At 41.5% G+C, this 23,323-nt stretch overlaps 1 protein-coding gene across 3 annotated transcripts in view; it reads left to right on the top strand.

Annotated features, from left to right (window-relative positions):
* The window catches only part of LRRC75B (leucine rich repeat containing 75B), a 54,317-nt gene that overhangs the window by 28,197 nt on the left and 2,797 nt on the right, over window positions 1-23,323 (top strand). Inside the window, exons 1-4 of one of the 3 annotated variants that reach the window (XM_075215516.1) lie at window positions 10,996-11,544; window positions 11,776-12,065; window positions 12,318-12,446; window positions 16,259-16,371. In XM_075215516.1, the coding sequence (XP_075071617.1) occupies window positions 11,796-12,065; window positions 12,318-12,446; window positions 16,259-16,371 (512 nt within the window). In that variant the 5' untranslated portion in view covers window positions 10,996-11,544; window positions 11,776-11,795. Of the gene's footprint in view, window positions 1-10,995; window positions 11,561-11,775; window positions 12,066-12,317; window positions 12,447-16,258; window positions 16,372-23,323 lie in introns of those variants that run through there. The other 2 variants (XM_075215511.1, XM_075215505.1) reach the window with 2 other exon arrangements.

Raw genomic sequence — 23,323 nt, 5'->3', positions numbered from 1 at the left:
GGTGGTTCTTCATAAGTTGTTGCTGCCTATTCCCCCAAAGGGGTCATTACTTGGTAACTCGCGGCATCTGCCGCGCACCTCACCTTCTGCCAGCTAAAAATGGCTGCCACACTTCAGGGTGAGAAGCCAGACTCTTTATAGACTCTGGCTCCCACCTGATCCCCTATACCCGCACTGGCACTTGCGCGCCGCTGGCCATGCCTCCTACTGCTAACATGGGTGTCCGCACCATCATATGGGGACACCTACCTGGTGATGCTACTGCCCACATCACCAGTGCTCACCTTACAATATAAGGCACTCGCCTCCAGATAGTTAGCTTTTCCCCTGGGGACCATTCATGCCGTCACCTGGTTTTGGGGCCACAGTTAGTAGTGCTTTACTCTACTATATTTAAGTAATTAAAATGGGATTTTAATGAGCAGACTTGGAGGTGTGCATTATAGGACTCATTTACAGTTTGGCACATTTTGAGTCCTGAATGTACACATAAATATTATGCCACAGAAATTACAGACGTATGTGTAAGTTGAAACGCTTGTATCTTAAGATATGTCCAACTCAAATAGCAGTATTTGTATGTCTGGCGTCAAAAAGCGTAAACTTATGCCCAACAATAGCGTAGAGATGCGGCTTGAAGGTATTAATACTAATAGTAAGTGTAAATGTTGTATTATCTTATGCAAACACAAGATACTTTACACAAGAGATAAAAGTGGTTTGCCAGCGTTATTAATAAATACGTAAGAAAATGTAATTAAATACAAACACTCCCACATCTGTTGTTTACTGCTTTATAAATTTGATAGAAGTAATCTTTCTTGCACCAGAGCAAATAGAAGTGACAGGTAATGTGAATAGACAGCTGCGACTTGATATAAAATAGCAGCGATGCCAACAAATTAAGTACTCGAACAGTGAGGGGTGGGTAAGAACAAAGAGCACTTTTGCAGGTAGCAGGTCTGTATGGTGTGCCATGGTTGGGGTTTGGGTAATCAGTAACTATAAGTGGTGGCAGTAGAAAACGAGAAGCAGATTGGGTCAAGAGTACTTAGGTGTCGCTGTGTGCATGTGGATTTGGGTACAGGGGTAGAGCTGAAGGAAAGGATTTTGTGGTCAGAGAGTGGGAAGGCTAACTTGGAGAAACTGGAGATTAAGCAATAGTTAGAGTAGATAAGATCAAAGGAGTATCAATTAACTTTGATACAGGTCGCGATGACGTCAGAGTGGAGTGCCGGAGACCTGTCCTTTCGGAATAACTTGCAGTCAGCCTGCTGGTGCCATCGGAGATCTGCAGCGTCGGTTTTAAGGTGAGTCTGTTTATAGTGAAATCGGGTTTTGCTAAACTCGGGTTTTATTTGTAGTCCTCCTGGTGGTCGGATTTATAATCATCATTAAACTGTACCCAACCCAGTGTTGGGTACGTTTTTTTTCATGTAGCACACAAATACTTGATAGCTTATTTGTGCACTGAAATTTAAAGTTGATCTAGGACATGCCCTACACCAACTATAAATCTGCCATCACATTTTAAATTTACCTCCCCTCCAATGCAACATGGTTTTGCCTTACTTACTTTTACTTAACTTTCCTTAATGAATCAGGCCTATAATGCATGCCTTGGTGAATCAGGTCCAAGATTTTTTGTATTACCACATGCTTCCTATGATAATACGCTTTTCTGTATCAGTAACATGGTTAATAATGTGACTATACAGTTTGGGGATATTAATCTGACAGCAAGTAGTTGGGTTTGGAAAATGTTTTTTTTTTCGAATTGAATAGCTGATAAAGAAGCATTAGGAGATTGTTGGTGGTGTTCCCTGCTGTGCTACAATCTCCACCCTTTGTAATGGGAAAGGATGAAATCATACGGTTTGGGGTTGGTTGGAAGGGAGGGTATCATCTTTTTAAATTAGTTAATTCAGTGGAATATATACAGGAGAGTTTTTAATGTGTGGAAGGTGTTGTTGTACTGCATTGCCATGACACTGCAGGTTGTCCCCCCTACTACCATGACAGCGTGATGTTACAAGGACATCATGTAGGTAACCACCAATAGGACATGGGCGTTCTGTTTTCATGGTGGCAACCAGCTGGGAACACATCAACAATGACGTGGCCCAATAAGATGAACGGGTGGTATTGATTGAAATAACAATCTTACATAACATGCACTTATTGGTATGGTGCCAGATTTATTGAATATGTATATCCGTAGGTCATCTTATGATTTAAGTTTGCATCCAGGCGTCAGTGTAGGATCTGCATTACATGCAGGTTCTACACTGACCCATATGCTTCAAACACATTAATATGCAGTTAAAATCAGATGCACTCATCTGCCAGGTATGGGTGCTTACATCTAGCAAAGGCTGGCTTATTAACCACTCCCAAAAAAAGCTTTAAATAGGCCTGATAGACAGCTGGCAAGGTAGCACTGGGGCAATATTTTGAAATAAAACCAGAGAATAAATTAGCCTGTGCTCGGTAAATCCCATATTATACATGGTGCCAGCTGCATGGCAATACAAATGCCCTATGTGCATACACAATAAAAAAAACAGTTGTTGTCCTTAACACTGCATACCTGTTTGTATCGAGCAAAATAAAAACATGAGGTATTGGTTCATATTTTGATCAAACATTTAAGCCTGCATCCAAGTGTCGAGGGTACCACATTGTGTGCAGGTCCTGACCTATATACTTCAAACACCATTAAAAGGAAGTTAAAATCAGATGCACTCAAGTTTTATTTCTTCTCCAGTAGGACATCTTGTTCTATAGCGCACTGTACATTGCCAAGGCAACATAATGCAATACATTCCTATTGGTTACAAATTCCAGAGATTGGAATGATATTAACTTACCTTTCACGTTTATATGAAATATAGCACTTTTCTTTAGTCAATTTGAATTTTAATGTGACCAGGAAGAAGTAATGAATACTGTTTGACCTGTTTACAATTTGCTTTTAATTAATCTTTTGCTTGGTTATGAGTACTAAAAATATGCTGTTTGTCTGTTAGTCTCAAAGATCACTTGGTCAAAACACCACAGTGGCATCCTACTGTGGTGCTTATTAGGATATAAGTTATTGTGAAAAAGAATACACTTATCTTGTGGTTGCCATCTAAAGATGCAATTTAGATACACATCACTTGTTTATATCTGCTATGAACCCTTGTATTTCCCAAGATCATAACTCCCAACATGCAAGTCCCCGGCAGTGGGACAAGGGGCATGACCACGTTACAATTGGAGCGTAGCCACGTCCTCAGAGGGCTGCCTAGCACTGTAAAGCTATCTCTCTTCCTCCAACATATTCAGTCGCTGGTCAAACATGCCCCTGGGTGGCACAGCGGGATAGAGCCTTAAATTCGGGACCATCCTGCTGAAATCAGTTTTGAGTTTTGTACATTTATGATTTATGTGCATTCATTTATGTCTAGCACTTCTTAAATAAACTGTAATGCACCAGGATCTGTGTCCTGTTTCCTCCCTCCGTGTATGAGGATTGATTGAAAAGGGAATTTCTCAAAAAGAAACTCCAAGTAAGATTATTGATAATTCTCTGAGACCAAATGGTGAAGAGGAATCCTGGAACTCTGTCTACTAGTACTGGCACAGGTGTCCGGCAGTAGTGTCTGACGTGAGTGCGCCCTCAATGAATTTATATTTAAAGTGGCAATGTCGGGACCACGCAGGTTAACTGTTAAGAGAGGGGTCCCGACATTGCCGCTTTAAATAAAAATTCACTACTACATTTACTACACTACTGCCGGACACCTGTGCATTCGGCAGAACCTCCTGTCAGTGTTCTGCTAGGATCGAATATGTGGACAGTCGCCAATCAGGTAAGTCTGTGTCATTTTCTTCTCATATCGCTTTTCTTTTGTAGGTGTCCTCAGCATCGGATTTATTAGCATCGGCAACATATGTTACACTAATATTATACATATAGGGCCTGATTCATTAAGAAAAGTAAAGAGAAAAAAAGGGGTAGCTTTTTACCATGGCAAAACCATGTTGCATTGGAGGGGGAGCTAAATTTAAAATGTGGGGACAGATATATAATTGTGGTAGGGTATGTTTTAGATCAACTTTAAATTTCAGTGTAAAGATAAAGCTATCAAGTATTTGTGTGCTAGATGAAAAAAGTATTTAACTTATGTGCAAAACAATAAACTAATTTGCACCCCATGCATTGTAACATGGTTTTGTCCAGGAGAAAACGTACTAAATTTTTTGCCTTACCTTCCTTAATGAATCAGGCCTGTTGCGTTCAGTATGCGTGCCTTGATGAATCGGGTCCTCTGTCTCCAATTTTGTATGTGTACCTTTATCTCTGTCTCCCCATGCATGTCTCTGCCCCCCCTCTTTGTGTGTGTGTGTGTCTCTGTCCCCTCTTTGTGTGTGCCTCTGTCCCCACTTTGCGTGTGTGTGTGTCTCTGGACCCCCTTTGTGTGTGTGTGCCTCTGCCCCCCTTTGTGCGTGTGCCTCTGTCCCCCCTTTATGTGCATGTGCCTCTGTCCCCCATTTGTGCGTGTGTCTCTGTCCCCCCCTTTGTGTGTCTCTGTCCCCCATTTGTGTGTGTGGATCTGTCCCACACCTTTGTGTGTGTGCACCTGTGTCCCCCCTTTGTGTGTACATACGCCTCTGCCCCCCCTTGTGTGTGTGATCCTCTGCCCCCCATTTGTGTGTGTGCACCCATGTCCCCACCCCTCTTGGTGTATGTGTGCACCTCTGTCTTCCTCTTCGCTTGTCTGTCTCTCTGTTATTTTTCTTGGGTGTACCAATTTTCTCCCCATGTCTCTGTCCCCCATGTGTGCTTCACTCTGCCCGTGACCCCCTATTGTTTGTGTGTCTCTCTCCCCCTTTGTATGCATGTCTACCTGCTAATGGGGTTTGACACACTGCTGGTCAGGGATTCCTTACTGGAGATTTTGCATGTACTAACGGGACGATTTATTATGGGGCAAAAAGACTTTAATAAATCAATAGAGTTTTTTCTTACTTCAAAGCCGGCAATAATCCCTGCTGGTGGAAAGATTGCCTTTGCATGAGGAAGCCTATTTAACAAGTATTGTGGTGGTACTGTACCATCACAATACCTATTCTGCTATTACTATCTCATTCACTGGCCCTGCTTACCACCATTGTGGCTATGGCTATCTGTGTGCTAACTCAGCCTACTTTGTGTTGCCTTGACTACAGTTTTTGTCCCGCCTACATGAGGAAACTTTCAAAATTTTTCCCAGGACTTTAAGATCCCAATCCGTCCCTGAACTTAATCAATTGGCAGGGTGATGTATGGCGTACAGTAATTGATAAAATTACATTACAAATGTAAAGGTTAAAAGTGAAAAGTAAATTGTAAAGCCAAGCAATGAGTAAGAAAATTAGTATTCTTGGCCATATAGGCAGAGGGTATAGAAGTAACATGAAAGTAATATTGATTCCATTATATAAAAATATAGCTAAACTTAATTTAGAGTACTTCGTTTAGTTCTGGTATTCAAAAGGTAAATTTACTTACAAAATGTTGTGGAATTATATCTTAATACAAAGACCTTCATGAGTTAAAGGGATTCCTTTAAGTGAGAGGACATTTGTACTTTTGTCTATAACAACTTCTGGAATTGTGTAAAGGAATATGTTTAATCCAGTTGGTTATGTTATATGCAGAGAATAGAGAACAGGCAGAGTATATTCAAGATGGTCAAGTTAAGTTCAACTCCTGATATATGAGACTTGTGCAATTACCAAGAAAGGAATGTATAGAGAACTACAATGTATTGTGTTCTACCACAACTATTAAATGAGTATAAAGAACTCTACACTGGGGATCAAGAATGGTGTGACCACATTGTATAAACAAGAAGACATAGAATCCTCTGCACTCACCAAAGACACTGTTCATGCTATTTAAGCTGTACTCTGTATTAAAGCTATATTGTATATTACAAATAGAGAATGTCAACTCATATCAAATTACTTGATTTCTAGCTAAATGTCATATCTCACTTTATAGAAGTCTAGATTGTGATTTTTTCCACAATTTAGAGGACAGACACTGTGGCATAACTGACATAATATAAGGTAAGCGCTAAAGCGGGCCACACACTTGACACTTGAGAAGGCCAATTAATCATCAGACCCCCCACTATTTAAATGAAATAGTAATCAATTCTTGCAAAAATAACAGTAAAGCAATTTGAACATACTTGTGATTAACACATCAGTCCTGAGAATAAACTAATATGAAACTCATCAAATTAGGACAGACAGTTGGTCTCCATCTGCCATCAAAACTCATTGATATAATTTTATTGTGCAGCCCTATTCCTAAATAGTAACCTGATTTTACCTGTTTTGCTGTTGCTTACTTTTAAATAGTGACCTCCTTGCTGTATAGGCCTGCCTAGGACGATGCCCAGGACTGTACTGTTTGGACAGACCAGATTTTATTTTATTTTTTTTACTTTATTTTTCTTACAATTTTTCTTTATCAACCTATTTTTCCAGGTGACATCCCCCCTGATCTAAGACTTGGTGATCAGGGCAGGGCAGCAAGGAGACAAATACAAATTGGGTCTGGCAAGGACTGGACTTCCTTCATTGCTGCACATAGTCTACTCTACTCAGCAGTACACTGTCACTATATTATAATATCCTTGTGACTTCTCGGGTGTTAATTGTATTTCACTTGCCCCCAGGAACCAAAATATAGCTGATTCCTTGAAGGCTTCAAGAGAGGATTATATCACTATGGTGCGATTAAAGGAAGCGAATAAAACTGAAAAATTTGTCATAGGTTGTTTAATGTAGACACATGATTTCTTTGGTCAATACCATAAATTATGTGACTTATTTTTGCTCGTTTCATATGTGCAGCCTTTTCGCTATGGAATTTGAATTTGTCATTAGGATCATTGTCCTGTTACATGATACAATTTTGGACAAGAATACGCTGGTATGAAGAGGAGTTTATAGTGAATTTAATAAATTACCACCCCTCCGCCACTGTGTTTGACAGTTTGGTATGAGGTTCTTGTGGTGATATGGTGTCTTAGGGTTTGGCAAAACATCATAGGCCTGATTCATGAAGGAAAGCAAGGCAAAAAATTTAAGTAAGTTTTCTCCTGGACAAACCATGTTACACTACAAGGGGTGCAAAGTAGTTTATTATTTTGCACATAAGTTAAATACTGGCTGTTTTTAGGATGCAAATACTTGAATGCTTTATTTTTATACTGAAATTTAAAGTTGAACTAAAACATGTCCTACCCCAACTATAAATCTGTCGCCACATTTTACATTTACCTCCCCCTCCAATACAACATGGTTTTGCCAAGGTGCAAAGTTACTAATTTTTTTTACTTACTTTCCTTAATGAATCAGGCCGCATGTTGTGCATTAATACCAAACAATTCCACTTTGGTCTTGTCTGTCCAGAGAGCATTGTTCCAGAAGAGGTGTATTTCATTCAGATTCCATACTGCCATAGATAGGGGCTTTCTCCTAGCCACCCCTCCATGAAAGCCATTCTTGTGCAGTCTTTTTCTGGTGGTAGAATTATGAACTTTAACATGTCTTAGCAAAGGCCTGTAGATCCCCATTTGCCGTTTTTGGGTTCATTGCAACTTCTCGGACCATCATATGGTATGTTCTTTGAAATAATCTGCTGGGAAGATTAACCACTGTGTTCAGTGTTATCCATTTGTAAGCACCTGGCTCCAATTATCTTTATTGATATGGATACAGTAAGGGTGTACTTACTTTCCACACGTGACTTTTGGCTTGTGGAATAAATAATAATAATTAAAATCTGTTATGGGTGATTTGTCAGATAAGATTAAATTCATCTAAGTCTAGCACATGGTGATGATTAGCTGTTTCTTAATTATGTCCTGAGCTGTAAAAAAAGATTTTAAAGAGTGTGGTTTTTCTCATAATTGTATACTATTTATGTATTCTAGTGGTTAAATCTAACACATTGTTGCCATGTTTAAAAGACTGTATTAGTGGGTGTCAGGGCTTGAGAAAGGAGGGCATGTCCTTCGAAACATCACCTGTTATATTCATTATACTCATACTCCAAGTCAATAATCTTTCTAAGTGTTTTCACACATCTTAGCCAATTCCTCTGACTTCTGTATTTGTATACTTATACCATGTTCACATTAATGTGGTATTACAGTGAGAAACAGGTTCTTATAACTGCCTGTAAGCAGCAAGGGACGGAATGCTTTAAAGCAGTAATGGGGAGGGGGGTTTAATTAGGTGAGGTGTGGGAGCAAAAACAGCATTCCACTTTACAGTGACCACACATGTTGAGAATAAGTTGTTCAGCCTGATCTCCAAACGGGTGGATTTGTACCCCATTTATCCACACATGCGTATAGTCATCTTGAATAGATCTGATTGTACTGCTTTTAGGGGGTTCCATTAATGCTAAAGGCCAATGACTGCATACACCGATATGGTAGTCACTGGATGTCTGCATGTTTATTCATCTGGATTTAAATCAGTCTCAGGCATCTACTCTAGACTGTAAGGTCACATGGGCAGGTCCTTCTTTACCCTAGGTCTGCTTCTCCTTCGTCTACCTCAAATGTACTTGTTATATTAAACTTGTATATGTATGATATTTACTTTTGATATGTTCTTACGGATTAGTACCTCTATACCTGCTACTTCTAATTGTACTTGTATGATTCATAATTGTAATTTGTACTTGTATGATTTGATATTATGTTTAAGTTGTATTTGTGTGATTTGTATGCTGCATGTGCTGCCCTGAGAAACTTGTGGAACCTTACAAATAAACAATGATAATGATCTATATTGGACAGTGGATCCTCACACACATGACTAATAAATACTTCATGTGTGGCCACATCTAGGCAGAATTATAATTATGATGAACCACTGTCTTGCTCAAAACTGATTAAACATGTGAGTGGTTGCTTACATGCTGCACATTTGTGCTATTTCTATGACATTCATAAATGAGCCCTATAAGTTTATTTTAATATTGCAGTCCTCTCATGAATGACTCCCTAAACTAATATTACCTCTGACATAGCTGTATATACAGACTGCAGAAAGAGATCAGTTCAGATAAAGAGAACAAATAGAGACAACTGTGGAAAAGCAGCATTCCAGACTATTGAACATAAAGGTTAAGCCTGCATAGCATGTCCTTTCCCCGGTATGTGTTGTATTGATGGTACATGTAATGTTATGAATTACTATGCTCTGTTCCTAAATGTTGCCAGGTGAGTTTACTAGGCACTGCTGCATTCCGTACCATGATCCCCTAAAGGAGCGACCTTCACTTAGGTTCAATAGGTTACGCAGCCGACCTACGTCACACAGACTATAACCACCGACCGCTGGTACAAGATTTTGTGGGACTTCCTTTGTCAGTGGTCGGTCATACCTGGCCCCAAGTGTCGGTCAGTGCTGTGTGAGTTCCTATGTACCAGGGTGATCATGCTTTTTAGTATTGACAAATTTAACCCTATTGTTCTTCATCATTGCCATCCAGACGTCCCAGATTCAAGCACCGCAGGGGTGCAGGTGCCTAAATGAGGGACAAGGGAGGATCAGATACTGCCACTATAAAAAGCAGGTGTCAATTCAGTCACTATACAGTGTCTGCCTTGTTGAAGTCACACCACTGTGGGTTATCAAACCTGCAATAAAATGAGACATCGCCCCACCCATAGAAGTCTTCTGCTTGGACAGTACTGACTGTGGGGTTTTGACCCCTGTTGGGCTGGTCAAGGACTGGTGGAAAAAAAAATGTGATTATGACTTCCAGAGTCTGTGGACTTTGTCACTTTGTGTGTCTTCGAGCTTGGTCCCTGCCTTGCCAACAGACGAGTGAAGAGATCTAGGATCAACCACTGGATCAGCTTTCCAGGACAGTGACTATAGCTGCTCTATGATTGTGTTGTGTTGGTATGATACAGTGCACACCCCTGGTGACACCTGACACCCACTAATACAGTCTTTTAAACATGGCAATCATTGAAAGAGCTACAGTGTGTTCCAGTGAGTTGTAGTGTTACAAGGAATGTGCATTTGCTTTATCAGTACACTGGCCTAGGTGATTTTTTTTACCCACAAGGGGTACAGGGTGTATCTGGCTGCCATATGAGGGTGTCTTTGGGCACTTCTTACTAGCTGGCATGGCAAAAGATCTAAACATAAACTCGGTATCCTCAAACTAAGCACACAGCACATATCTACATGTTTAACAGATGTGTAGCAAGATTTAAAAAGCATTTAGATTTCAAATAACATTGTTTGACGGGCATCTAGGATTTTGCCACAATGCTCTATCACCAAATTCTAGGGCCTGATTCATTAAGGATCTTAACTTGAGAAACTTCTTATTTCAGTCTCCTGGACAAAACCATGTTACAATGCAAGGGGTGCAAATTAGTATTTTGTTTTGCACATAAGTTAAATACTGACTGTTTTTTCATGTAGCACACAAATATCAACTTTACATTTTAGTGTACAAATAAGCTATCAAGTATTTGTGTGTTGCATGAAAAAACAGTCAGTATTTAACTTATGTGCAAAACAGAATACTAATTTGCACCCCATGCATTATAACATGGTTTTGTCCAGGAGACTGAAATAAGAAGTTTCTCAAGTTAAGATCCTTAATGAATCAGGCCCCTAGTTATCAGTATACTATAGTTAAATTGATTTATATAATCCCATTACATTGATGTCACTGGTATTTTGAGATATATATGATATGTTGCATAACATGTTATATAATAATATAAGGTTTAGTATAATGGATATATTGCACACAGGGAATACAGGTATATCAGAAGCACATATAGAAGACATACACACAGGATGATTTTCAGGAATACATTTAAAACGTAATAACTGGGAGCCCAGTCACAAAAATGCTCATAATATTTAATTACAAATTAAACTCTGGGTATGGCAAGAAGACACGGTTCAGTAAGCAGATTACAAGTCAGATTGACAATACAGATACGCTCAATTTTAGGCACATTTTGTGGGAGTCTAGAATTGTCTACAATACATAACATTCCCATTTCCACTCCAGACATCAGCTTCCCCCTTCTCAGAGAAGATGTCACACCCTGACATACTGCCCTCCCTGTTCACTCTCTCCTCAGACACATTGCCAGCCCTCCCTTCAATACTCCCTCCACCATCCCAGACACACTGCTCCCTACCATCCCCCCTCACTACACACAACGCAGCTTTTGATTGGTCAGAAGCTGGAAGATGATATAAACAAACAGAAGACAGGCGGCTCCAGACAGAAACACAATCCGAATATACACAGCAGAACCTGCATCCGAATCCTGAGCGGGCCCTGCACCTGGGACCCCCGACACACAGGACCACGGCAGTACACGCACAGATACACACGTACAGTTACACACGCACATATACACTACAGAGTCCGGTTCAGAACCAGCAGTGGACAGCTCCTAGCTCTTGGCAATAGCTCTGTGTGCATTGAGGAGATCGGTAACTTGACACCTAGGTAGTAGCTGGCATGATATGAACTACTGTACACATGTGGTCCTTTGATGTGGGATGTACTTTAAGGAGTAGGGGTCATTTGGTTTACATAGGAGACATTTCATAGGGTGGAGACTAGATTTGTATACATATAATATACTACTAGGGGTGACCATGTTGGGCTAAGTAGAATAGGTACATTTAACCACGCACAATAGGTATCTGTTGTCCCACTAGGCAGCCTGTGGACAGAGGTGATGGGCGGCCGGCTGAGCAGACAGAGCAGTCTGGAAGACGAGCCGGAGGACGGAGGTGATTCGGGGCCCTTGAGGGGGGAGTCTGCAGGCACCCGCGGCGATTTTGCGATAACATCGCTGATACTGAACGCTGAGCGTATCCCTGGCGTGCTAAGGAGGAACAAGCCGGCTCCTTACGCCAGGAGAGCAGCGTGGATACGGGACATACAGGCGCTGCTGCGGGACCATAAACAGGAGCGGGCGTTGTATGTGCTGAAACTGCTCCGCAAGGTGAGGAGCCCAAGGGCCACTCTGTACCCAATACGGAGCCAGTCTGTATTTGTTCTATTTCATATATCAGTCATTGATACCAACATCCTATATAAACATGATATATTACTGTGCACACATTATATATACCAGCACCTGGTAACACCTAGTATAAAACCAGTGGCTTCAATCCAATAATCTAATGTTAGATTAGCACTTCCCATTGCAGTATAAGGCAGGGTGTGGTGACCTCCCTCTTTTATGTCTCTGTAGGACCTGGGCCTGGAGGGCACATTCCTCAATGATATATTGTATAGACATGTCACCTTCCTCAACCTGGTGGATCCCATCTCTCATGAGCTGCTGCTCAGCCTGGCCAGGGAACTGCAGTGCCCCCGGAAGGTAAGAGTTAAAATCATTTCTACAAATGTGCACACATAGACCCATCAATTGTCTGTCTCTCTGATCTCCCTTTACTAGCCTCTAACATTGGAGAACGAAAGATAACATCCAGTTGATTATATAATGTTTACAATATTTTATTTACTATAGCATTTTAGAAATCTGTGCCCAGCAAAATATATGCTTGTTATTTATAAATACAGGGAAAATGTGTTTAAATATTTGTCCTACATACATACAGTATATGCATAATGTTAATTTATATGGCCATGGTTTTCATGTACCTCTCCTGTGCATAGAGGAAAAACCTTCCAGACACACTATTAAGGCTGATATGGAATATCAATGATTAGAAGGGGTAACAATTTGTGAGGGTGGAGACTAGCAGAGGAGGGGGAGGGAGGAGCCAAATACATAGAGCAGGGGAGGTAGTGAACCAAGCAGAGAGGTGAAAGGGAAGGAAGTGGGACAGTCATAAAAAGATGATGAGGAAAAAGGTGGCTTGAACAAAGACCTAAAATAAGTGTAAGAAACATTAAATAAAATGCCTCTGAGATTGCATGCATGAGATTGAACATCAGACATAAAATAAATATATTAAACATTACATAAAATGTCACTGGGATTACATGCAGGACAATGAAAAACTGAAATGTATTTGCTTGCTATAGAGAGAGTATAAATTCGGGCCTTATCAGGCAGTCATTGAGTGCTGTAATACAGCCTTTGTCACTCCTGCTTAAGCCACATTGTTTTGAAACATGAAGCTATAATGATATGATAGTATCTTCACATAATCTGAGGTCTAGTAACCTGTTTTATCCTATGGCACTGATTACATTTGGGATTTCACTTTATGAACTGGGATTCATTTTTTAATTAGTAATGTTTTTGCATTTAATTACTCTTGCCTGCAAGGGGTTACTCTTGCCTGCAAGGTAAGTATGTTATTGTATTTCAGATATTACTTACACAGGTCCATATTTATAACATTGGACCTTGTAGGTACATAACCTGTGGTCAGAGATTGATTTGATCAGTGATCATACCTCCTAACTGTCCTGAAGGTGTGCTGTTGGTCACAGCATTGAAGAACTATCTATACTTAGCACTCTATGGATATAAACATGATAGGGATACCTATGCCACAGCTGCCAGCTGTCCCTGATTTCCCAGGTTTTGAATATTTGTACCTGGATTGTTTTGTTCTTCGAAAATGTTCCTGGCTTGTGCTAATTTCCTTGTTTTTATACTTTTTTTTATTTTTTTATTTTGTATGGCATAAATAACATAAACTAAGGAAAACACAATAGATTTGCATTATATTCATGTTTAGTGGTCAGGTCATGTTGGACTGTGGATGGGTTCTATGTCCTCATAGAAAGCGCTGTGCACAGTACATACAGATTCACCTGCCACATAGTAAAATGCCCCATAGCATTGAACTAATAAATATGCCATGCCACACCATACCCCTACATGCACATGTAGTAACATACTCCTATTACACAAACAGAGCTAAAGAAAAAACTTATAGATGGGTTGCAGAAGTTGTTCATTTATTTATTTGATTATCTGTTTTTAATTTTCTGGTTATTGGTTTTTTTTGAGGGGAGGGGTGTTAACAGCTCTCTTCTGTCTTTAAATAAGACTATCTCATGCAAATATTTTTTACATAAGCCCTTTATGCAGGAGGTACAAATGTTCTGATAAGCAAAAGAGAAAATACAACCATGCTATAAAGATTACCCATCATAAACTTAATTATATTTTGTTAATAAAAAACAGACACATATATATGTAGTATAATACATTTTATAATACATTTCTAATTCATTTAAGTACTTATGTTGAATCATACGTTATAACCAGCCTTACCCAAGCAATGCCAATTCTAGTCATGTCTGAGGAATGCCAAACATGTTATATATAGCCATGCCCAACATAAATTAGACAACTGTACTCAACACATTTAACTGAAAAGTGCCAAATACATTATACACAGCAATTTTTACACATGTTACTCAGCAGTATCTAACACATTATAGCTAGACACGCCCAACATATACCTAGCAGTGCCTAGAACAGGGTTTGTTAGATTGGCATGCCACTAACATGCATGTGGTACTATCTTCCAACACAGTGCATGCACTATCCTGTTTCTGCTTGGAATTATATGTCTGTGCTATTGTCATGAGTATGAACAGGCAGTTACTACAAATGCTAGTCCTGGACTTGGTGTCATTAATAATGATGAAACAAAACACTAGAACAGCCAGTAGCAGAATTCAATGGTCGATCGTCAGCTGTAACTATTTCTGGGGAGGTTAGGAGATGGAATCCTAGGAGAGAACTGTAATCTCCTCACAAAGCAAAAAGATGATAGATCCTGCAGATATCTGACAACCCAAAGGACGAGGTTAACACTTTTTATTATTTGCCAACAGTTAGAGAAGCATTTAATAGCTGTCAAATACGCCGTAAAATAATGTTTAACTTAAAGATCTGTAAATGAAAAGCCATTTATATCTAACTGCAAAACTTCATCAATGAATCAACTACCACTGATAGTGAATGTGTAGCTGGGTTACATGTGTTACCTATTGTCACATTAGGCTGTAGTTTAATAGTGGCAACTACAGCAGTTTTTATAATCTGTATAAGGCCCTATAATCACAACAGATCATACCCACAATGACGTGGAGAGCTAGTGTCTTACAGCTCCTGCTAGGAACCAGCTTTGCTAATAAAAAGATAAATTAATGAATTTGGCACTCACCCAAGAGTAGACATTCTGCAGGGATCCATTACTTTCACCCATGATCTTCAGTCACATACTTAGGATTATTTAGTAAGGTGCAGTGTGATTACTGTTTAGTAATGTCACACTCCATGCACACATGGGGTACGTATATGGAATTACTGGAGTAGATTGAGGCATCTGCAGGGATGCAAACGTGTTCGCTGTCTGCTGCGAGAAGTTAGGCAGAACAGGGCTGTTTCTTGCTGAGTGTGGCACATGCATATGAATAACTTACTTTTACACCCAAAGTTAAACTTTGGGGTGTTTTGCATGACATATTGAATAATGGGTTGAAGAAGTTGACCTTAGGGGAGAGTTACAGGTGGGTGCAAGGGCACATTACTCTCATGATTAAATTAAGCATACACGCCAGCATTTTATTTGCTCCCCTCCGGCATTGCACGGCAGAGGTGGGGCCATGATAAGGCAAATTCCGTTATTGAGCCTCGTCTCCGCCGGGGATCCGGGAGGTTGTCTCCTCTTTCGGGACTCCCCAAAATACAGCATGATTTGCTGTGAATTGTATGATCATGGCCCTGCCTACAGCTGCGCCAAGTCATGGATTGCAGAATTGCACAGCAGGGGCAGGACCGTGATGATATGAATCACATTACATCCCCATACTTGCCCCATGGACCTTGGAGGAGAGGTCCCAAAAGTAGACAAGAATGTTTCTGGTGGATCTGCAAACCTTCAGAGTGAGGACCAGGTTGATTTTATAGGGGGAGTTATGAAGGAAGGTGACTGTGCACTTGGTGTGCAAGTAGACACATGAGCGAATAAAAAAGCAGCTTAGGTTCACATTGTTTTCAGTTTATATATGAACCTTAGTGACTGGGTAAAGATCGTATGGTGAGAGAGGTGGGTTACCTTTACCTACTTTCTTGTCTGTTATCATACTTATTATTTATGCCACAAGATCACTCACATATTATTTACTATGCATTATATGTAAATATGTTTTCTAGTGTGTCTATGTTTGCACAATAAGTATTTCAATTCCCTGTAGGAACACGACCCAATGAAGTCCACAGACCGCATATGCCGGCAGCTCCTTTACCACTTGACACCACACTCAAGGTGGCATCGACACAGTCTGCCTCGAAGGAAAAGCATGGCATGGTAAGTAAGGTAGAACGTGGGGCAAATGGGAGGAGAAAATCAAATTTAAATGAAGGTATAATCATTAATATATGTGAAACCGATAAATGTGTATTTATACCAACCTATGTTCTGTAATTAGAGCTTTCTCTGCCATGATGGTCTATTTTTAGTGGCACTGATCACAAATATATATTATTCCATAATGGAAATGCTCTGTCCTGATTGTCTAAATTGCACACAGATCCAGTCATTTGGCAGTCAGGTCGACCAACGGCATTAGGAGTGAGTAATGACTTGGAGCTGTCAGTATACACCACAAATAAATCCTGACTATAGCAGTGTACCTTTACGTACCATTATACCCCAAAATTGCAATTTTAAAATATAAGGCATTGAGGTAAAATAGATTGTTTAGTGTTATCATGACATTTCACTACAACTACAGCTCCACTAAATATAGCTGAAGCTTCTCATCATCATCATCATCATCATTTATTTATATAGCGCCACTAATTACGCAGCGCTGTACAGAGAACTCATTCACATCAGTCCCTGCCCCATTGGAGCTCACAGTCTAAATTCCCTAATATAGACACACACTCACACAGACACAGACAGACAAAGAGGAAGATAGACAGACATCTCCCGCATCTTTATCTTTAGGGCAATGCTTAATAGGATATCACACAGTTAAAAAGGCTCAGTTATCTGAGTTACTATGATATGACATGCCCTGCGTATGAATCCCAACAATCCACCCAGTACATTTGTGCACAGCAACTCTCAACTTCTGCCTCTGTGTAATTAGAGAAGCACCTTCATCATAATATGGCAGCGAAGAGCATTGTGGACAGGGGTGGGCTGGACCAGGACGCAGGGGGACACATGCCCCCCGGGCTGGACAGAAAATTACTATTTTGGGCCGGTGCATAAACTGGCCCAAGTCTCTATTATTTGGTGGCTGGCCCCTCCTCCGGGACCAGCCACCTTTCATCATTGGCCGTAGCCCCTCCTCCCCTCCCACCCCTCTCTGTGTGGCTTGTCACATAGGACATGCACCATGTGACAGATGCCATCCCATGTGTGAACTATGAAGTGCCGCAGATGTGCGGGTGGAATAAGGTAAGTGGGGGTGTTGATTTTGTGTGTGTGTAGTGTATAACTATAGCGTGTGTGTGGGGCCAGTATATAACTATAGAGTGTGTGTGTATAAGTACAGTACAGAGCCGTAACTAGGGTGGTGCGGGCGGTGCCGTCGCCCAGGGCGCAAGCCCGAGAGGGCGCAGCAGCCGCCCGCTACTCTCCCCTTTGTGGCACATTAAAAGGTAAAAAAAAATATTTTTTTTGGCCCCTCCCCCAACTCGCGGCACCCCCCCCCCCGCGACTCGTGCGGGGGGGGGGGGGGTGTAGAGTGAGCAGGGAGGGAGGTTGGCACTTGAGCGGGGGGTAGGTGGTGATGAAAGGATCAAATCCTATTGCTGACTGGGAGACAGCTACGCGTCCATCTGTGATGACATCACCGCAGCTGCAGATCCAATGTGACAGCGCAGGGGGGTGGGATGAGTGGAGGACAGCTCCTCTGACTTCCTGACTGACTCACATGAAGAAGTTGTGCAGTAAATAGCAGGTATTTTAACACTCACAGAATCACATATTCACTAGCACCATATGTACACTATAAATGCAGATTATATACAACCTCTAGTTCCTCTCTGAATATCCAGTGTCAGCTTAAGTAATCACTTGATAAGTGAAGAAAAAAAAAAAACCAATATTGTCACTACACAAACTGTTGCAGATACAAACTTTTATGCTCTCTCTACCTCAATAAAATAATTGTTAGTCCTGTACTTCAACATATAGTTGGTGAGCAAACACATTGGGCGCACTCATAAAGGGGCAGACACACAGGGCGCACTCATAAAGGGGCAGACACACAGGGCGCACTCATACCAGGGGCAGACACACAGGGCGCCACTCATACAGGGGCAGACACACTGGGCACTTTATATAGTGTCATTAAGATGCTCTCTGTATTGCAGACACAAGAATGCCCTCTGCATTGTATGGCTGACACAAGAATGCTCTCTCTATTGCATGACGTTTGCTAGGATACTCTGCATTGTATGATGGTCACTAGAATTCACTTTTGTATTGTATGGCGATCACTAGGATGCTGTTTATATTGTATGGCGGTCACTAGGATGCTTTCTGTATTGTATGATGGTCACTAGGATGCTCTTTGTATTGTATGGCAGTCACTAGGATGCTCTTTGTATTGTATGGCGATCCCTAGGATGCTGTTTATTTTGTATGGCAGTCCCTAGGATGCTGTTTATTTTGTATGGCGGTCACTAGGAGGCTGTTTATATTGTATTTGTATCACTAATACTGGCTAAATTATCATGCAGAACAGTATAAACCTTGCAATATGTATGATGCATCCATGGAAGTATTTTAATTTAATCTGAAAAAGAAAAATGTTTTAATTGTTCATGCTTGTGTGTATAAGTAATCACAGTTTTATTTAAAAGTATGTGGGTTTTTATCTTTGAAATCCCTAACTCCAAGAAGAGTGGATTGGGAGGAATAGAGGACATTGGGAGGTTGGAACCTCTTCTTCGGGGTTAAGGCACACACCAGCATGGTTTCGACATGCTACAGTTTTGCATACAGGTATGCAGAAGCAGTGTGATTTACTTTTTATTTTTTTAATTTTATATTGTTACTGAGACTTTTTGATCCGGTGGGTGACCCAACTATTATTACATTAATGCTAACCCTGGGAACTCCCTGCTGCTGGATTAAGCTGCTCCACTTACATAACTAATGTGTATACACCATCCACTGGTGTGCTGACTCTGTCTACTTGTGACTGCTCCACCTACATGTGCAATGCTTTGCCTACTTGTGTGTTAGCTCCGTCAACTGTGATAGACGGACTCTGCTTACCATAGCGTATTGCATTTGCCTTGTATAAAAACCAATGTGGCTCGAGCTAATGGAGTGCTAACTCCGCCTACAATTTGCCCTGCCTACCATTTATTGGTCCCGCCTACATAAGGCCACTTTCAGAATTTTTCCAGGGCCACTTTAAGTTCCCAATCCGCCCCTGGTATTATGTGTGTGTGAGGGGCCACTGTGTGTGTGTGTGTATTATGTGTGTGTGAGGGGCCACTGTGTGTGTGTGTATTATGTGTATGTGAGGGGCCACTGTGTGTGTGTATTATGTGTGTGTGAGGGGCCACTGTGTGTGTGAAGGGGGGGCAAACCAATATCTTGCCTAGGGTCCCATGAGGTGTAAATCCGGCTCTGATAGATATATATATCATGCATTTGCAAATATGTGTAGCAGAATTCTTTACAGTAAAGTGCTAGCCACACCCCCACATTAGATTGGCCACACCCACTTGGCAAATGTCACTCCCACTTTGATGGGGGGCGCCGGTGCCCTGTCTCGCCCAGGGCACTGAAATGTCTAGTTACGGCACTGGTACAGTATATAAATATAGTGTATGTGTGTGGGCAGTATATATTGTGTGTGTGGGCAGTATATATATATATATTGTGTGTGTTTGTGTGTGTGCAGTATATATTTTGTGTGTGTGTGTGGGCAGTATATATTTTGTGTGTGTGGGCCAGGGCCGGACTGGCCATCTGGCACTTCTGGCAAATGCCAGAAGGGCCGATGGCCAGATGGGCCGTTTGCTAGCTGGCCGGCCCCATTGCTCAGCGCACAGACTGTCATGCCGGAATTCGGCATGACAGTCTGTGCGCTGAGCAATGGGGCCAGCACTACACTTACTGATTGCCGCGCGTCCCCTCCTCCCCTCCGATGAAATGAATGGATCTGCCGAAGACTGTCACATGGGACATGCACCATGTGATAAGTGCCGTCCCATGTGATAGAAGACACTACAGAGCGCGCCGCGGAGCGCACAAGGTAAGGGGGGGTAGTTTGTGTACAGGGGATCTATGACAGATTTTGTGAGTGTGACAGGGGATCTATGACAGATTTTGTGAGTGTGACAGGGGATCTATGACAGGTTTTGTGAGTGTGACAGGGGATCTATGACAGGTTTTGTGAGTGTGACAGGGGATCTATGACAGGTTTTGTGAGTGTGACAGGGGATCTATGACAGGTTTTGTGAGTGTGACAGGGGATCTATGACAGGTTTTGTGAGTGTGACAGGGGATCTATGACAGGTTTTGTGAGTGTGACAGGGGATCTATGACAGGTTTTGTGAGTGTGACAGGGGATCTATGACAGGTTTTGTGAGTGTGACAGGGGATCTATGACAGGTTTTGTGAGTGTGACAGGGGATCTATGACAGGTTTTGTTTGTGTGACAGGGGATCTATGGTAGGTTTTGTGTGCGACAGGGGATCTATAGTATGTGTGCAACAGGGGATCTATAGTATGTGTGCGACAGGGGATCTATAGTATGTGTGTGTTTGGGCCAGTGTATGACTAGAATGTGTGTGTTACAGTGGAACTATAGTATGTTTTGTGTGTGACAGGGTATGACTATAGAGTGTGTATGTGTGTGACAGGGTATGACTACTGTATGTGTATGGGGGCCGGTGTATGACTATAATGTGTGAGGGGGGAGGGTCTTAATATAATGTGGGAGGTAGGCTATTAATCTAATGGTGAATTGCAGGTAGGGGCTAATTATTGGGTGCTATTTTTTTTGTGAGGTGATGGTGGGGCTATTTAATAATGGGGCCTAACAATTTAAGATGGAGTGATTGGATTTTTAATTTAATGCTGGGGTGGTTTGGGAGCTATTAATTGAATGTGGGGCTGTTTTGGGAAACTGGAATTGGAATACTTTTAATGTCAGGGCTAGTTGGAGAGAAATTGATGTATTTATCAAATGTGAATACTAGTATTTTAATGTTGGGGCAGGAGTGAGGCCTAATTTTAAAACGTGGATGCTATATTGATTTAACACCGGGGCTAAATTTCATGTACTCAATTTTTTTTTTTAAATAGGGCATCCAACATTCCAGGATCCAGACAAGCAGCAACTGATCTAAAGACACCAGCAGCCACAGGTGGTGACAATGACAAGACAGGTAGGAGAGACCAGGACAGTCTGCCAACTGTTCTGAATTTGGTGGGTGACTGTCCCGCTTAGTCAGGATTTGGTCTGACTACAAGAACAGTTGGGAGATATGTCCTGCTTAACACTGTACTGCTTGTTAAGACAGAACTGCGTGCACCTAACAGTAGTGCACACAGTATTGCCTGTGTATTTGTCAAAAATGTGTCTAATAGCCAAATTACATCATAGGAGCCCCCCTGACTTAAGTACCCGGGCCCCCCGAGCCTTAATCCAGTTCTGGTCAGCAGGAGGAATCTGTGCTCCCAGTCCAGGGCAGGACACAGCCTGCAGAGCAAGCCGAGGAGCTCTAAGTTGCATGAGCTTTATTAATCTCGTGAGACTAAGAGCTTCCCTGCTCACTCAACAGGAATGTCAGCAGCATTAGAAGCATAGATAAGTACAGTGGGCTAGGGGTGTCAAAATGTGTCTGGGGGGGTGACGTAATGTGGATGGGGAGGGCCTGATAAATGTAATGTTTTATTATAATGTATGTATCAATGCACCATTTTGACCACGCCCTCAACATAATGTAGCCACGCCCTTGGCGGCGCACCAAATGCACTGTGGCACGTGTTTTTTTTCCTGCTCATCAACAGAGGTGGGCCCGTGTGCTTTAAATGCCAGGGCTGATTTTTAGTCCCAGTCCGGCCCTGGTGTGGGCAGTATATATTTTGTGTGTGTGTGTGTGTGGGCAGTATATTTTGTGTGTGTATGTGCGTGGGCAGTGTATATTGTGTGTGTGGGCAGTGTATATTGTGTGTGTGGGCAGTGTATATTGTGTGTGTGGGCAGTATATATTGTGTGTATGTGTGTGTGTGTGGACAGTATATATTGTGTGTGTGGGCAGTATATAAACTATAGTGTGTGTGTGGGGGGGCAGTATATAAATATAGTGTGTGTGTGTGGGAGAGCAGTATATAAATATAGTGTGTGAGTGTGGGGGAGCAGTATATAAATGTAGTGTGTGATTGTGGGGCGGGGCAGTATATAAATATAGTGTGTGAGTGCGAGGGGGGGCATCATATAAATATAGTGTGTGAGTGGGGGGGCAGTATGTTAATATATGTGAGGAAAGAGGGGGGTCTTAATATAGTGTGGGAGGTAGGCTATTTAATGGTGGAATGCAGGTGGGGGCTAATTATATTATTTGTGGGGTGATTGTGGGGCAATTCAATTTATTGGTAGGGCTATTTAATTTAATATTGGATCCTATTCATTTAAGGTGAGGGGGTTTGGGGTTATTAATTGAATTTGGGACTGATTTTGGGGCTGAATGGCTAATTATTAATTGTGATTGTAAATATAAAATTTTTTAATGCCGGTGATAAATGGTTATATTAAGCATAAATGCTATTTAATTTATTGCTGGAGCTGTTTGGAGGGAGGGAAAAGGGATTATTTATTAAATGGGAATACTATTAATTTAATGTTGGGGCTGGTTGGAGGGAAATAGATCTATTTAGCAAATGTGAATATTAGTATTTTAATGTTGGGTTGTTGAGGGAAGCCTAATTCTAAAGCTTGTGTGCTACTGATTTAACACTGGGGCTAGTTGGAGTTTTCTAAATCTCATGTACCCATTTTCTTTTCAAATAGGGCATCCAACATTCCAGGATCCAGACAAGCAGCAACTGATCTAAAGACACCAGCAGCCACAAGTGGTTAGAGTGACAAGAACAGGTGGGTGAGAGCAGGACAGTCTGCCAACTGTCCTGAATCTGAAGGGACAGTCCCGAATTTGGTGAGTATTTGGACAGTTGGGCGGTATGTCCCACTTCACACTGTACTGCTCTTTAAGGCAGAACTGTCTGCACCTAACAGTAGTGCACATAGTATTGCCTGTGTATTGTATACAATTTG

The sequence above is a fragment of the Mixophyes fleayi genome, chromosome 1, assembly GCF_038048845.1.
Source record: "Mixophyes fleayi isolate aMixFle1 chromosome 1, aMixFle1.hap1, whole genome shotgun sequence".
Classification (NCBI taxonomy): Eukaryota; Metazoa; Chordata; class Amphibia; order Anura; family Limnodynastidae; genus Mixophyes; species Mixophyes fleayi.
The sequence above is the reverse complement of the archived record's forward strand: the minus strand, read 5'-3'. Positions and strand labels throughout refer to the sequence as shown.